Below are 15048 nucleotides of genomic sequence, written 5' to 3'. Positions count from 1 at the left end.
CATGATATATTCCATATGAGGAAATACTTTTTAAAATTCATGGAAAAAGGAAATTAAATTATAGTGGAATTTTTCTAAGACCTTTTTGAAGCTTCCTTGTAGTTTTCAAAGGGACATATTGAACAGGAGCTCAAATTTAATTATGCTCTAGTAATATGGTTTTGAAAAACTAAGCAATTTTTATTTTACTGTTAAGATTGTTATTTTGGTTGTCTTTGAGCAGAGTTATCTTGGACACCAATGGGCTATGTTGTGCGGCAGACATTGTCTACAGAACTGTCACCAGCCACTAACAGTGCTACTGCCATGAAAAGCCTAAAGACACATGCTTCAGCAGCAGATCCTAAAATGGTTAGTATAGCATCTTCTGATCCTTCCTACACTAAAGAGAAACATAGTGTTCAATTTATTTAAAAGGTATGCATCACCTTTTGATATGTTGATTTTTTTGTAGTTTTATACATTTCTTTTTTTTTTTTGCCCAGCTCCTAGCACTAGGAGTTTGTTGTATTGGTAAAAATAATGATAATCAGTTAAGGGGGGGAAAAAAAGATTGCTTTTGAACATGCAGGGGATATTTGAGATGAATGAATAAGAATTTTCCCCTTATAGTCTTAAAATATCAGCGAATCATTTAGACTTCTTTAAAGCAGAGATGTTGGCATAAGTTCATGCTCTGGTATATACATTTGCTCCATCTTTTATCAGGGTACTGGGAGCAAGTTACTGTATATACTCCTGTATAAGCTGACCAGAATATCAGTCGAGGCACCTAATTTTACCATAAAACTGCATTAAAAATGTGCTGAAAAACTCAGCTTACGCTCGAGTGTATACGGTACTTGAGTTGCTCATGTTTGATCATGTACTTTAGGTTACTTATTCTTATTTAATTGCAATTTATTAATTATAATTTCAGAATTGGTTTTTCCCTTCAATGAAAATAATTTCCATTTTTGTTAGTCGCTGCACTTGTTTGTCCAAGAGACTTTTTATTGTGCTTAGATTTTGTTTTTGATTTTCATATACTGTTTTAGGATGAAATATATTCATATTGTTTAGTGTAGTATGTTCCCATCTTTTTGAGGGCTCGTACAACTCTTATCACAATCCATCCATCCATCCATCCATCACATTTGTACATTCGTTGCCCTCATCATTCTCAAAACATTTGCTTTCTACTTGAGTCCTTGATAGCAGTTCCTCATTTTCCCCCTCCCCTCCTCTCCCTCCCTCTTGAACCCTTGATAATTTATAAATTATTATTTTTTCATATTTTACACTGTCCAATGTCTCCCTTCACCCACATTTCTGTTGTCCATCCCCCAGGGAGGAGGTTATATGTAGAGCCTTGTAATTGGTTCCCCTTTTCTACCCCACCCTCCTGGTATGGCCACTCTCAGCACTGGTCCTGAAGGGATCATCTGTCCTGGATTCCCTGTGTTTCTTGTTCCTATTTGTACTAGTGTACATCTTCTGATCTAGCCAGATTTGTAAGGTAGAATTGGGATCATGATAGTGGTGGGGCGGGGGGGTGAAGAAGGAGGAGGGAGCATTTAGGAATTAGAGGAAAGTTGTATGTTTCATCATTGCTACACTGCACCCTGACTGGCTCATCTCCTCCCTGTGACCCTTCTGTAAGGGGATGTCCAGTTGCCTACATATGGGCTTTGGGTCCCCACTCCACACTCCCCACATTCACAATGATAGGATTTTTTGTTTTGATACCTGATCCCATCGGCATCTCATGATCACACAGGTTGGTGTGCTTCTTCCATGTGGGCTTTGTTGCTTCTGAGCTAGATGGCCACTTGTTTACCTTCAAGGCTTTATGACCCTAGACACCATCTCTTTTGATAGCCGAGCACCATCAGCTTTCTTCACCACATTTGCTTATGCACCTGCTTTGTCCTTAGTGTGTCAGGAAAGTGAGCATCGTGGAATGCCAGTTTAATAGAACAAAGTATTCTTGCATTGTGGGAGTACTTGCGTGGAGGCCCAATGTCCACCTACTACCTTAATACTAAACCTATAAATATATGCACATAGATCTATTTCTCCATTCTCATGTATAAATATATTTAAATAGGTACATGCTAAGGTTACTTTTTGAATTCTAAAAATGGTATAGCTAGCTCATCCTACATGAATGGGAGCTATGTACTTTTATTGTATTATAGGAAAATTAAAATGATGTCAGACACAGTGTCTATTGAAAGTTTCTACATCCATTTGAAGAGTAGCACTATGCAGGTAAAATAGCTTTCCTTTAGCTTACAGACAGAACTTGGCTGGCAGTGGAGCTCTTAGGCCTTTTAAGATGTCTTACCATTCTCTTGGGGTCCTCCAGGTAGTTAGTGGACAACTATTCTCACTTGGTCTGGTTTTCTATCATGTCTACTAAGTCACTATCCCGGGCCATTTTCCTTAAATGGATGTAGCTTCCTAGCACTCAACACATTTTGTTTTCTCAGAGTCCTTTATTCCCTAATTATTGAAAAAATTTATATGTATGAGAAATGCTTAGTTTAGAAATCTTATAACGATAACTAATGAAGAAAATAACTAATGATCTCCAGTCATTTTATCACTGAGATTGATTAACATTTTACAAAACTGGGTTGATAGTGTTGATAAGGGTTATTTTTCCCTGTAAAACTTCCTTTATTATTTTAAAATTATATGATAAATGCAATACTACAAGTATAGTTTTTAGAAAAACGTAATTTCTTCCACTCCCAAATCTATAAGGTTTCAAAGAAAATTAGGTGTTGCCTCTTCACAATCATTCTTGTGAATGCTGACTCTTATAAATAGAGAATGAAAAACTCAACCTGGATAAAACTGCCATGTAGTTACACAAATTGATAATCATAATTTTTTTATAATCATTATTTTTATCTAGGACATAGAATTCAAGAATTCCATTGAATGTCGTAAAATATTTTCGCTTTGGTTTTGTTGTAGTCCAAAGATTTACAGAGTGACAACCCTGAACAAAATGAAGTTTCAAGAAAGAGTAAGAAAAAGAAAGAAAAATCTAAATCAAAACACGAAGTTCTAACAGTTCAAGAGCCACCAAGGATTGAAGTACATTTAAATTCTTATTTACCTTTCGTGATGTACAATTGTCTTTTGTAGTGGAAGCTTGGGTTTCTGTGGTTTCCTAAGTAAAATTCTCTAGCATTTTCTGTAATAATAATTTCCTTATTAAAAAATGAGCACAACCCATTTTCTTACTTCTTCATCCTTGCTCTCCAAATAAGTACCTGTCTCAAAGCAGATCTTCCATGAAGATTTGAATAAGTGAATTAATAAAAACCATTCAGTCTAGAGACAAAACTAATGTTAAGAGTTAATAGTATAGTATGTTTACACCTTATAATCTTCTTTACCTACTCATTCCAGGTTTGGAATATTGACTTGTAGAACTTCCTTTTCCATTCAGAAATGTCATTATGATGTGGTTGCAACCCACTAAACCCACTGCCTTTAACTTTGGCATGAAAATATAGCCTTTAAGTAGATTTCGACTTGTGGCAATTAGTGTAGAACTGCTCCTCGAGGTTTCTAGTACTGTAAATCTTTATAGTCTCACCACTCTTCTGCATTCTCCAACCGTGATGTGATTACTGTAGAGAAATTCAGAATACTTTGGTCATTCATTTGGAGTCCTGTAAGGAGAATTTCATGGGCTTCCTAAAGAGCTCTTTAATCCATGGACCTCCCTTGTTCCATGTTGCTTCCTAAGATTCAGTCTAAACTCTGATTGAACTGTCCAGGTGACCGCTACACTTCTTTCCGTGGCCACAGAAGAATCAAAACACGGCTGCTTGTGCAGGCTGATGAGTCTTTCCGAGTTGCTACCCAAGTGCTCAGCCTGAAGGATCCCTACAAATCTAGGAAGTCTCCCAAGTTTTTGAAATTTCCATTTGGGAATAATAGGGTTATATGTTTGAGATGTCATGATTTAGACCAGTGAATAATGTATTATATTTTCTGTTCCAAATTTCCCATAATGACTTCTCCAAGGAAGATGACACAAAATAGCATTAAGTGATATTAAAAAGCTTTTTTTAACAGGCATATTGCCTTTTTATTTCTAGTACCCATTTAGCATATATTACAGAATAATTATTCTACTGAGTCTAGATTTTATGGTTTCTCCCCTGGAATTAGTATTTGAATATTTTCATGCCAAGGTTAAGGGCCAATTCTCTAGACTCTTGAGTGGGACCCAGATTCTTATTGGCACAGTGTCTATTTCTGGGACATGTTATGTTACGCTGTGGCCTTTAATTCTGTCACTTTACTTTATAAATGTTAAAGCAGAAGCAATTATGTCAGTGTTTGAATTGTTTTGTATTACCGTTGAGATTTTTTGGTGGCAGTTTATGAAAGAGACAAATATGAGCAACAGAACGCTTGCACCTGGGCATATTCTGAATGGAGCCCTAAAAATGTGTGGTTTACTTAGGATGCTGACGAGTTCCCCAATCTGGCAGTTGCTGCTGAAAGAAGAAACAGGGGAGAGCCAACAAAATGTCAATCCAAACAGCAACAGCAGGTAACTGTCACATGGAGACTACGATTGCTGTCGGCTTAGCGTTTCTCGCTAAACCCTTAAAAGTGACACACTTTGTTTTGTGCTGAGCCGTTGTGTTCCTTCATTGGAGCACCACATCCATTGTGTTGAAACAAAATTGCTTTTAAGCTAACATGTCTTGCGTGTTTGTAATAAGACTGGTAACTGCCCAACAATTCTTTTTTGTGGTAGTATTAAAGGCAGAACAAAAGTAAGAGAGCATGAAAACTTCATCAAAATTGAAGCCCAAGGGGTACAGGTTCCCTCTTCCAATCTATCCCCACGGTAGCCTTTAAGAATAAAAGTTGTTATTTATACCCAGATGAGAATTTATGTACTTTAGCCCATTTCTTCTCTAGCATTTTCATTGTTGTGCTTTCAAAGGTGGGACATGTTCACAATTATGAAAAATAAAATTCTAAACCCTTAAGAAAATTAACTTAGATCCACATGTAATAGTTTGATAACCTTCCATCTCTGCAGAAGGTTTCTTGGCATCCTGGTGCTGTTGCCTTCAGCACTCTCCTCTTGATTTGCGCTCAGCCAGTGGGGGCTTGGGGCTAGAGAAGAGGAGAACTGCTGGTAGGAGAGGTAGGAGATGCTAAAGCAGAGGAGATGCCGCATGTCTTAGGATATCTTAAGGAGACTCTTACACACCTTTCATAATCTCAAAACAAGTCACAGTTTCTCTTGTCACAAATAATACTTATTCAGAATGTATCAGTTTTTGTGCCTAAATTCAGTGCTCAGCTGCTTGTTTATGATTTAGACTTTGGTACAGTTTGGTCATAGCATCATAATTTCATGAAGGCTGGCTCATTTAGGGAGTTGGAGAGTGGATAATGCTAATGACATCGTAAACTAACCAATTCTCCATGCCTTAGCCTTTGCAGCTAAAGACTTCTTACAATGGGTGCTTCTCTGTAGCTGGGCATTGTTAGTCAAAATGTAAATAGATGCAAGCATACATGTGGACAGGTTAATTTTCTGAGAGAAAGACTTAAACAATGATGGTAATAGATCATGTGGGATTGGTTTTTTTCCCCTTAATTTCCAGTAATATTATTTTAAATAGTATTTTCATATTTAAATATGAACATTTTCATTTCATCTTTTACTATATATGACTTCATAAAATGAAAAGCATGGGTTATAAAACCAAAATTTTCATTTGATATTTTATTATGTGACTTCATCATAAAATGAAAAGCATGGGTTATAAAACACAGTACTGTAGATAAGCTTTTTGATATTTGAACTTTTAGAAGGATTTTAAAAACAGTGGAAAGAAGAGTGAAATTCCAGTTCAGCTGGATTTGGGCAGAATGCTCGCAGCCTTGGAGAAGAAGCAGCACTCTCAGAATGCAAAGCAGTCTTCCAAACCTGTGGTGGTCTCAGGTATGAGAGCAAGTAGCAGGAAATCTTTTCCAGATCTACTCTCTTTTGAATGTGTTCTTTTATAATAAAAGTTATCAAAGTATGCCATTAAGAATTAGTTCTTACTAGAAGGTGAGGACTTTTCCCTTAGTTATGGTGACAGGGTACTTCTGAAAATCTGGTTTTCTAGTGTTCTCTGTTTCAAAAATCTTTACAGTGTAGGTAAGGGAATTACATTTCATAGAATGTAATTATCTACCTGCCCTAACAACTAACATTTACTTAGTACCTAGTTTCTCCTGTTACAGCAGCTTATTTATTTTTAACTGTGCTACATTTGTAAAAAGAAAAAATAGATACCCAGTGACACTGTAAAGAAGGTTTTACTCAACGTACTTGCATGGGCTGAGTTTTCCGGTAGTAAGTAAAAAGGGATACGTGTTAAGTGTGTAGCATTTGTGTAGAAAAGATACTCTTTCAGTCCAGGGGAAGTATGCTTTCACAGACACATAGAAACAACAAATTGTGCGGTGAACACTTCCATTCTTACCACCTAGTGTGCACTTTTTTTTTTTAGTGTGCACTTTTTAATGCTGTGATTTCTCTGTTAAATAACTGTCTCAGGAGTCAGAAACGGGCTCACTAGTGGTCTACTTCTACAAGTAAGGCTTGACTTAAGTATTATGTGTGACTGCTGTTGGACTTCCTGGATAGGGCCAACTGTGAACGAAAAAGCTAGCCTTCTGCACCCACCCAAACACATCTTGGGCGTACAGGCAAAAGTTGGCACTGGAGTTCATTTAGGAGAAAGTCCTGGTGAGCGACTGCTGAAAATCATCCACTGACAACTGTGTCGGGGGTTACTCTGACTTGCTCGGGGTCCCCAGGACCTAGAATGGCCTCAACAGCAGCGCACAGGGCTGTTGCTGGGCTAGCATGGCAGGGAGTGGTTGTGACAGAAACTGTATGGCCTACGATAGGGGAAATATTTATCATCTAACCCTTTATAAAAGCAAGAAGCTTTGATAGGTTAGTGGGTTGTACGTTGGGCTGTTAATCATAAGGTCAGCAGTTCAAAACTATCAGTTGCTCCTCGAGATACAGACAGAAAACCACAGCTAGTCATCTTTTTACTTCCTAAACAATTTACAGTCTTGGAAATCCGTAGGGTGACTATGAGTTAGAATTGATTTAATGACAGTGAGTTTAATTAAAAAAATCATCACCTGACCGTTGGCATTTTGGCTATAGTGTTATAGTATGGATCTGTGTGCTTCTCCTACCTGGAGTTTCTTGTGGGTTTCTGCTTTGTGGATTGTTTTTCCTCAAATTCAGGAAATGTGGGAGCATTATATCACTTTGTTCAGCTTTGTGACTGCTTCTGAGGAGATCTTTGTCAACTTCCTTAGTCTGTTGTATCAGAAGTGGTTCTCGCCAGAGAATTATGGTTATGACTCTGAAGAGTCACTTGATGTATGGTTGGTTGCATGCTGTCAGACAAGACCTCATGACCTGGGATTGAAGTGAACTGAACGGTAGATGGTTGGAGGAGCTCAGGTGAGATGCTGAACCTAGCAGGGTTGTTAGGAATTGACAGGAGCTAATACATGTAAACTGGGTCATTAGAGGAATTGTTTCTAAAGAAGAGCTGATGAGAAAAGTAGAGACAGTCATATACTATGTAATAGTCTCCAAAGGTCTAAACAATTGTGCTTTAGCTATAACAGTTTTAGATAGTAGGGCCATTTTTATACTTAGGTTCTTATAAGTTGTACAGGTAAATGTTCCACATGAAGCAGATAATTGGATGGGTAAGATCTAATCAGTTTGTTTACCTGATAGATATAACACAAGTTCAGAAATATATTCCAATATTGACGGGAAAAGCAAATTCCCTGCCATTGAGTGGATACTAACTCATCGTGACCCTGTAGGCTATGAGGAGAACTGTCCCTGTGAGTGTCTGAGAATGTAGATATAAACAGGAGTAGAAAGCCCCGCTTTCTCCAGAGGAGAAGCTGCTGGTTTCTAACTGCCAACCTTGCAGACTGCAGCCCAAATCCTAACCACTACACCACCAGGGCTCCTACCAATATTAAAGGAGAATGGATAAAATTCATATGGGAAAATATTGGTGCTTGAAGTTGGACAGTGGACACATAGGGTTTGTTTTGCCATTCTTTCTGATATATGTGTTTGGAAATTTTCCTAGTTAAAAAAAAATGCAAAGTAGCTACTTCTTTTAAATATATCCTAAAGTGGAAGTTAGCCAGGAGAGGAAAATAAAATTGAAGTATCCGGTAGTAATGACTCGTTGACTATGCAAAGTGAGTGCTACCAGTTGAACATGATGAGATTTATACATCTGGAGAAACTACAGAATCAACTAGAAATATTACTAGAATCTTATAAGGGTCTTACGGTAGTTATACAGAAAGAATACATACAAAAGTTATTAGGCACAACAGTAATTCATATGAAATAGAAATACTTTTATTCTAAAAATTGGATACATTGTTGGATTTTACTAGAAACAGGATATTTGATTACATGCATAGGAGATAGTTCTAAAATTATTAGATAATTTATTGTGGATCATATCCAAAAGCTACCCAGAATCATTTAAAATCATTGCCTACTGAAAGAATTTCTGTAGAATTAAGAAGAATGGAAGGTTAGGGGCTGAGTTCTAGTGACACAGGAGACTTTTAAATGCTCTAAACGGCTGTGAAGCCAGGAGGGCAGTGCCTGTGTCGCATTGTGCACACTTTGTTTCAGTTGGTGCTGTGCCAGTCCTTTCCAAAGAAGCCACCTCGGGGACGAAGAACCACCACTTGCAGCAGGTGCAAACCCCTCACAACCCCTTAGACTCCAGTGCCCCGCTGAGGAAGAAAGGGAAGCAGCGAGAGGTTCCCAAGGCCAAGAAACCAACGTCTTTGAAGAAGGTGTGTGAAACAAAGCATTAAAAGGCTTTTAAAATGTCATGTATTCACATTTAATTCTTTCAGTGCTTAGGTTGTCAGACTTTAAGGTTTACTTTATTTGAATGTTGATCTCTTGAGACAGTTCTCTAAAACATAATCATTTGCTCCCCCAGCATGATGGAGGATGTAAAATTTTAAAGGGAAAGTTTTTTGTTTGTGACGCTCTGGTGACATGGACAGAAAACCAGAAGAGGGAAAAGTCCATTTTCTTCGTTCTTATCATCCAGAGCTCTAGAGGATCTGTCAAATGCTCTCATTCACTGATGCAGGGCCCCTCTTTGCACCTGTTCTGTTAGCATGTGACATGTCCCTTCCTTTCACTCTAACAGTCATCCTGGAGGCTCTGTGGTTGGTCTTGGGTTTGAGGCCACTGCTATGCAGAGGGACTGAGTAACAGGCTCTTGCTCAGGGAACTGTGGTGTATCAGAACATGCATTAGAGCCCAGTTTGTATGTTTAGTTCTGCACACAGACCACCCTGGCATGGAGCAGGAGTGGGTGGGTGGGTCTTTTCCTGCTATTGAAGGTAAGAGATTAAGCAGATCTCTCATGGACACTTGTGTTGCCAATAAGTTGAAGGTGGACTGTTTATTTTGAAGAAGAATATCTTAGGTGATTTGATCATTTTTAAAAGATTATTTTGAAGGAACGACAGGAAAAAAAGCAGCAGCGTCTCCAAGAAAATGTTGCAACTGACATGCAAGATATAGAAAGCAGTGGTGATGACCAATCCTTTCAGCAGGATGACCTTTCAGGTATTTGTGCCTGTTTGTCTGCTACTGCTGCTGCTTCTTGTTATTTTTTAAAATAATTTTATTGGGGGCTCATACAACTCTCATCACAATCCATACATCCATCCATCGTGTCAAGCACATTTGTACATTTGTTGCCATCATCATTCTCAAAACATTTGCTTTCTGCTTGAGCCCTTGGAATCAGCTCCTTGTGTTTTTCCCCTCCCTCCCTCTTTTCCCCCCTCCCTTATGACCCTTGATAATTTATAAATTCTTATTATTTGGTTGTTTGCTTCTTAAAGAAGTGATTCTTAAAGAATCACTGAATTGGGAGCCATCATGACAGAGATAAAATGTGTGTCTAGCAAACTACCTGGAACTTTGCCTATACACTGTCCAGCTGTATGATAAAAAAGCAAGTTAGGACTGGACTTGAGGGAAATGCAGATATATGCAGATGCATGCCTAGCTTTCTAATAGATAATATCATGGGTGGCAGAGTAGGGCTTGTGGTACCTCTAATTATTTGAGTTTGAGTAACAGAGGAGATGAGACTGCCAAGTTTGTTATCAGTGGCACTGAATGTCTTTATAAATTGGCATAACCAGGAGAATTAGATGCTTACCTGGAAGTGTATAAGAGATGTCCTAAACAATTATGTCTGTATGTTTTTGTACAGTAAGCTTTATTGGAAGATATATATTTTTGAAAGTGTATAGCTTGTGGACTTTTCACAAGGTAGACACAGAACCTAGATCAAGAAATAGAACAGAACCCCAGCAAAACCCTGATGTCGTTTTGGTCACAGGCCTTCCCACCCACCCCTGCCAAAGGTTTGGCCCTGGCTGCAGCACTGTGGATGCATTCGAACTTAACCTCAGTGGAGTCACATAGTATATGCTCTTCTGTGCTACTACTGTGTCTCCACCTGAGGTTAGGGGCGTTTGTCCATCTTGTGCCACATTAGCGCAGTTCATTAATTTCATCATCGTGTGAGTATACCAGGCTGCTGAAAGGCATTCAAGGGGTCTCCATGTTGGGGCTGCTATGGATATTATTGTGTGTGTGTTTTGGAGAAGACGAACATTTGGCTCCTGTTGGAATTTGCCCAGGAACACAATTGATGGGTTGCATTAATAGAATCTGCTAAGTAGGTTTTTATCAATTATATCTCCACTGGAAGTCTGATGTTACAGTTCCATGTCTTTGTTACTTTTTAGCATGTTATCTGACTTTTTTATGCTTTTCCTTCTGGTGAGTGGTGTGCATTCTTAACTCCTTCACTTTGAGACCTGTTACCTGCATGTAAGCAATCTGTGGCAATAATGAGATAGGAGACTGAAGCTCTTGCTAAACCATCACTGGTGTATTTGAGCACACCTGTTGAGATGTTTAAGGATCTCCGGTGGTACAGTAGTTATGTGCTGGGCTTCAATCCACATGGTCAGCAGTTTCAAAGTGTAGGAGTTTTAAAAGTGTAGCTCCCACTTGCAGCTCTGTGGGAGAACGACTGGGTCTTCTACTCCCGTCAACAATTGCAGTCTTGGAGACCGACAGCAGGTTGCTGTGAGTCAGCAGTGGCTCAATGGCAGTGGGTTTGGTTGATATTTGGATTCATTGTAATCTAAAGATTCTTTGAACAAAGGATGATTTCAAGTCAAAAACACTTAGAACTAAGAACCTGTTTTCTAAAACTTATTAATAGGAGATTCTTCATGTTAAATTTCAAAATTCAAAAGTAAACCTAGGTGTTGGGGTGGTGGTGCAGGGAGAGGCAGCCATACAGAAAGGCCAGAAGGCTGGCTGCAGTTTTCCCATCACATTTTTCATGTATTTTAATTGCCTTCTCTGAAACTACTCACCACCTATGTTTATTAATATGACATATATGTGCAGTTTTGGGTTATATCCTAAAGACTTGGGGACACATTGTTGGGACATACCAGTAGGTGCATCTTGGCACTGCTTCACCTAGATCAGCAGTTCTCAACCTGTGGGTCATGACCCCTTGGGGGGGGGTCGAACGATGCTTTCACAAGGGTTGCCTGATTCAAAACAGTAACAAAATTACAGTTATGAAGTAGTAACAAAAATAATGTTATGGTTTGGGGATCACCACCATATGAGGAATTGTATGAAAGGGTCGCAGGAAGGATGAGAACCCTGTACAATGACTTCTTTTCTTTGTACAACTTCAGGGGAAATGGAAGAATCGCTCCCCTCCACGCTGGCAGAGGAAAGAAGGGAAGAAGAACCAGTCCGAGCCGAGCCCCAGAGTGACTCAGAAACCTGCCATCTTCGTCTCGACTCAACCAGCTTCCCGAAGATTCACAGCCGGAGGTTCAGGGAGTGAGTGCCCCTTTACTCTCCTGTACCCCTATCCCTGCTAACGACTTGAGTGGGGAGTTGTGTGCTTGTGTTTACCTTATATATTCGAATGGAAGCCGACCTAAATATCAGCCGAGGCACCTAATTTTATGACAAAAACTGCATAAAAATGTGCCGAAAAACTCAGCGTATACACAAGTATATATGGTAATTTAGCAGTTATTTTTTTTTTGTTCTTCGGAGTGGGTCACACTCTCTTTTCATCCTACAAGTTTAAAATGGCCAGTACCCCAGTAGAACCCTTGTTCGGAGATAGCCTAACTATTGCATGTGCTTCTGTTGAGAGTCTCTGATTTGTTAGAATCCAAGTGTGACGTGCATGAGCAGGATCCATACCCGGGTTCCTCTGGTGGCACCACTTCTCTGTTTTCTTAGGGAAGGATAGTTTTAACCCTGTGGTCTCTACCTTCCAGGGTAGATTGTTCAGGGATTTCTGTTCTAGTGAGGAGTGACCAGAGATGTGGGTAGGACCCTCGTTGGAAGAGATTTGGCACTCCGTGGTGGGGCCTGGGGCACAGAGATGTTCATCCCTTGTAACTGGGAGATGGAGAGGAAACCTCAGCCTTTTCATAAAATCAGATCCATCAGGAATTTCACACTTTTTGTTAGTATTACCTGAAAAGGACTTAGTATTCTCTATTAAGGTTTGGTGGGATGGTACAGCCAGTGGAAATGCTTATGACGTGCTATGTTTCTGTCAGTTACTGCAGCCAGATGCTTAGTAAGGAAGTTGATGCTTGTGTTATGGATCTTCTAAAAGAATTGGTACGTTTCCAAGACCGTATGTATCAGAAAGATCCAGTCAAGGCTAAGACCAAACGCCGACTCGTCTTGGGGCTGAGAGAAGTTCTCAAACACCTGAAGCTCAAAAAGTTGAAATGTGTCATTATTTCTCCCAACTGTGAGAAGATAAAATCCAAAGGTAAGGCCAGCTGTTTTGCCCTGTGTAATAGCGGTTCCTGCCCGCAGCTTATGCCATAAGCCCATTTGGTCTCCAGTGCTGGGTAAGACCTCTGCTACAGGACCGGGGAGTGTGCTTTAATTGATGAATGCTTTTCCCAAAGTCCATTTAACCACCAAATAGCTAACCTGTGTCAGTTGGGTGGGCATCTGTCCTTTTAGCTGGGAACATTCTGGCGGCAGCAGCAGCAGCAGCAGGAGTGCCTTCTATAAGCCGAATGCTCGGAGCCTTGCTGATTGACTCTGGAGTTGGAGTTTTAGTTTAGAGCTGGGGAAAGCTCACTGGTCACTTAGATCACAGTTTCTTCTCCCTGGCTGCCAACCAGCACCTAGATGGAGCATCTGTAAGGTTTAAATTTACTTTTTCAATCTGTGATTAACTAGTCAGTCCATTAATGAAAGGTGACAGTTTGCCTAAGTACCACTTGATCTGTCATAGGTTTTGTTGTGACAAGCTTGGTCAGGTAGGAGATCGTGTACTCCTCCTTTCTGTCAGATCTCATGTAACTCTTTTCTTTGTTCTTTGAAGGACTTGCTTGTCTATTTTATTTTCTCGTTAGGTTAATATAGGAATTGATGGGAGCAGAATGTCACCTCTCATTTGAGCTATAAAAAAAAGAAAAAGAACCAAACCTCTAAATATCCACAACCGAAGTCTAGAGTACCCACTTTTGCCCTAGTTCCATTCCTTTCTTTTACAGGGTAAAAGCAAGCTTTACCAGTATTGTCTTTTTAATCTAAATCTTAGCACTAAGTCTTTGAGATAATCTTTGCCAGTTGACATTTCACCACTAAAGTGTGAGGTTTCCTGACTTGTCTACTGGTTATTTTGGAGCGAGCTCAGGAATAGCTCTGCTAGACCCCTTTCCCCAGGCCACTAGGTTTATCCGCTCCATGTCACAGTTGATTGGAGTGGACCAGGGCTCATTGCTCTGCCTTTGCAGCTGTGTGTTTGGCAGAGCCCTCACCAGGTCCAGGGCAAGGTGTGCACGTTACAGAGCTACAAAGGATAGCCCAAATCATGGGGGCAAACAGGTCACACATAGGCTGCTTGTGTCCTTTTTAACTTTCTAAAGAATTTTTAAATTTCTGCTATTTTTTTTTACATTTTATTAGGGGCTCATACAACTCTTACCACAATCCATACATATACATACATCAATTGTATAAAGCACATCCATACATTCCCTGCCCCAATCATTCTCAAGGCATTTGCTCTCCACTTAAGCCCCTTGCATCAGGTCCTCTTTTTTTTCCCCTCCCTCCCCATTCCCCCCTCCCTCATGTGCCCTTGGTAATTTATACATCGTTATTTTGTCATATCTTGCCTTCCCCCCTTCTCTGCTGTCCCTCTCCCAGGGAAGAGGTCACATGTGGATCCTTGTAATCAGTTCCCCCTTTCCAACCCACTCACCCTCCACTCTCCCAGCATCGTCCCTCACACCCTTGGTCCTGAAGGTATCATCCACCCTGGATTCCCTGTACCTCCAGCCCTCAAATGTACCAGTGTACAGCCTCTGTCCTATCCAGCCCTGCAAGGTAGAATTCGGATCATGGTAGTTGGAGGGAGGAAGCATCCAGGATCTGGGGGAAAGCTGTGTTCTTCATCGATACTACCTCACACCCTAATTAACTCATCTCCTCTCCTAAACCCCTCTATGAGGGGATCTCCATTGGCCGACACTTGGGCCTTGGGTCTCCACTCTGCACTTCCCCCTTCATTTAATATGATATATATACACATATATACATATACATACACACACTTATATCTTTTTTTTTTTTTTTGCATGATGCCTTATACCTGGTCCCTTGGGCACCTCGTGATCGCACTGGCCGGTGTGCTTCTTCCATGTGGGCTTATTTGCTTCTGAGCTAGATGGCCGCTTGTTCACCTTCAAGCCTTTAAGACCCCAGACACTATCTCTTTTGATAGCCGGGAACCATCAGCTTTCTTCACCACATTTGCTTATGCACCCATTTGTCTTCAGCGATCCTATCATGGAGGTGTGCAGTCAATG

General features: G+C 40.1%; 1 protein-coding gene across 2 annotated transcripts in view; it reads left to right on the top strand.

Annotated features, from left to right (window-relative positions):
• Window positions 1–15048, top strand: part of SECISBP2 (SECIS binding protein 2) — a 71470-nt gene that overhangs the window by 48727 nt on the left and 7695 nt on the right. For both annotated transcript variants that reach the window (XM_075549825.1, XM_075549824.1), the window contains 8 exons: window positions 224–351; window positions 2968–3090; window positions 4478–4567; window positions 5851–5983; window positions 8741–8907; window positions 9580–9700; window positions 11878–12028; window positions 12769–12989. In XM_075549825.1, the coding sequence (XP_075405940.1) occupies window positions 224–351; window positions 2968–3090; window positions 4478–4567; window positions 5851–5983; window positions 8741–8907; window positions 9580–9700; window positions 11878–12028; window positions 12769–12989 (1134 nt within the window). The remainder of the gene's footprint in view (window positions 1–223; window positions 352–2967; window positions 3091–4477; window positions 4568–5850; window positions 5984–8740; window positions 8908–9579; window positions 9701–11877; window positions 12029–12768; window positions 12990–15048) is intronic.

Source organism: Tenrec ecaudatus, chromosome 5, assembly GCF_050624435.1.
Source record: "Tenrec ecaudatus isolate mTenEca1 chromosome 5, mTenEca1.hap1, whole genome shotgun sequence".
Taxonomy (NCBI): Eukaryota; Metazoa; Chordata; class Mammalia; order Afrosoricida; family Tenrecidae; genus Tenrec; species Tenrec ecaudatus.
This window is presented reverse-complemented; position numbering and strand designations above follow the sequence as displayed.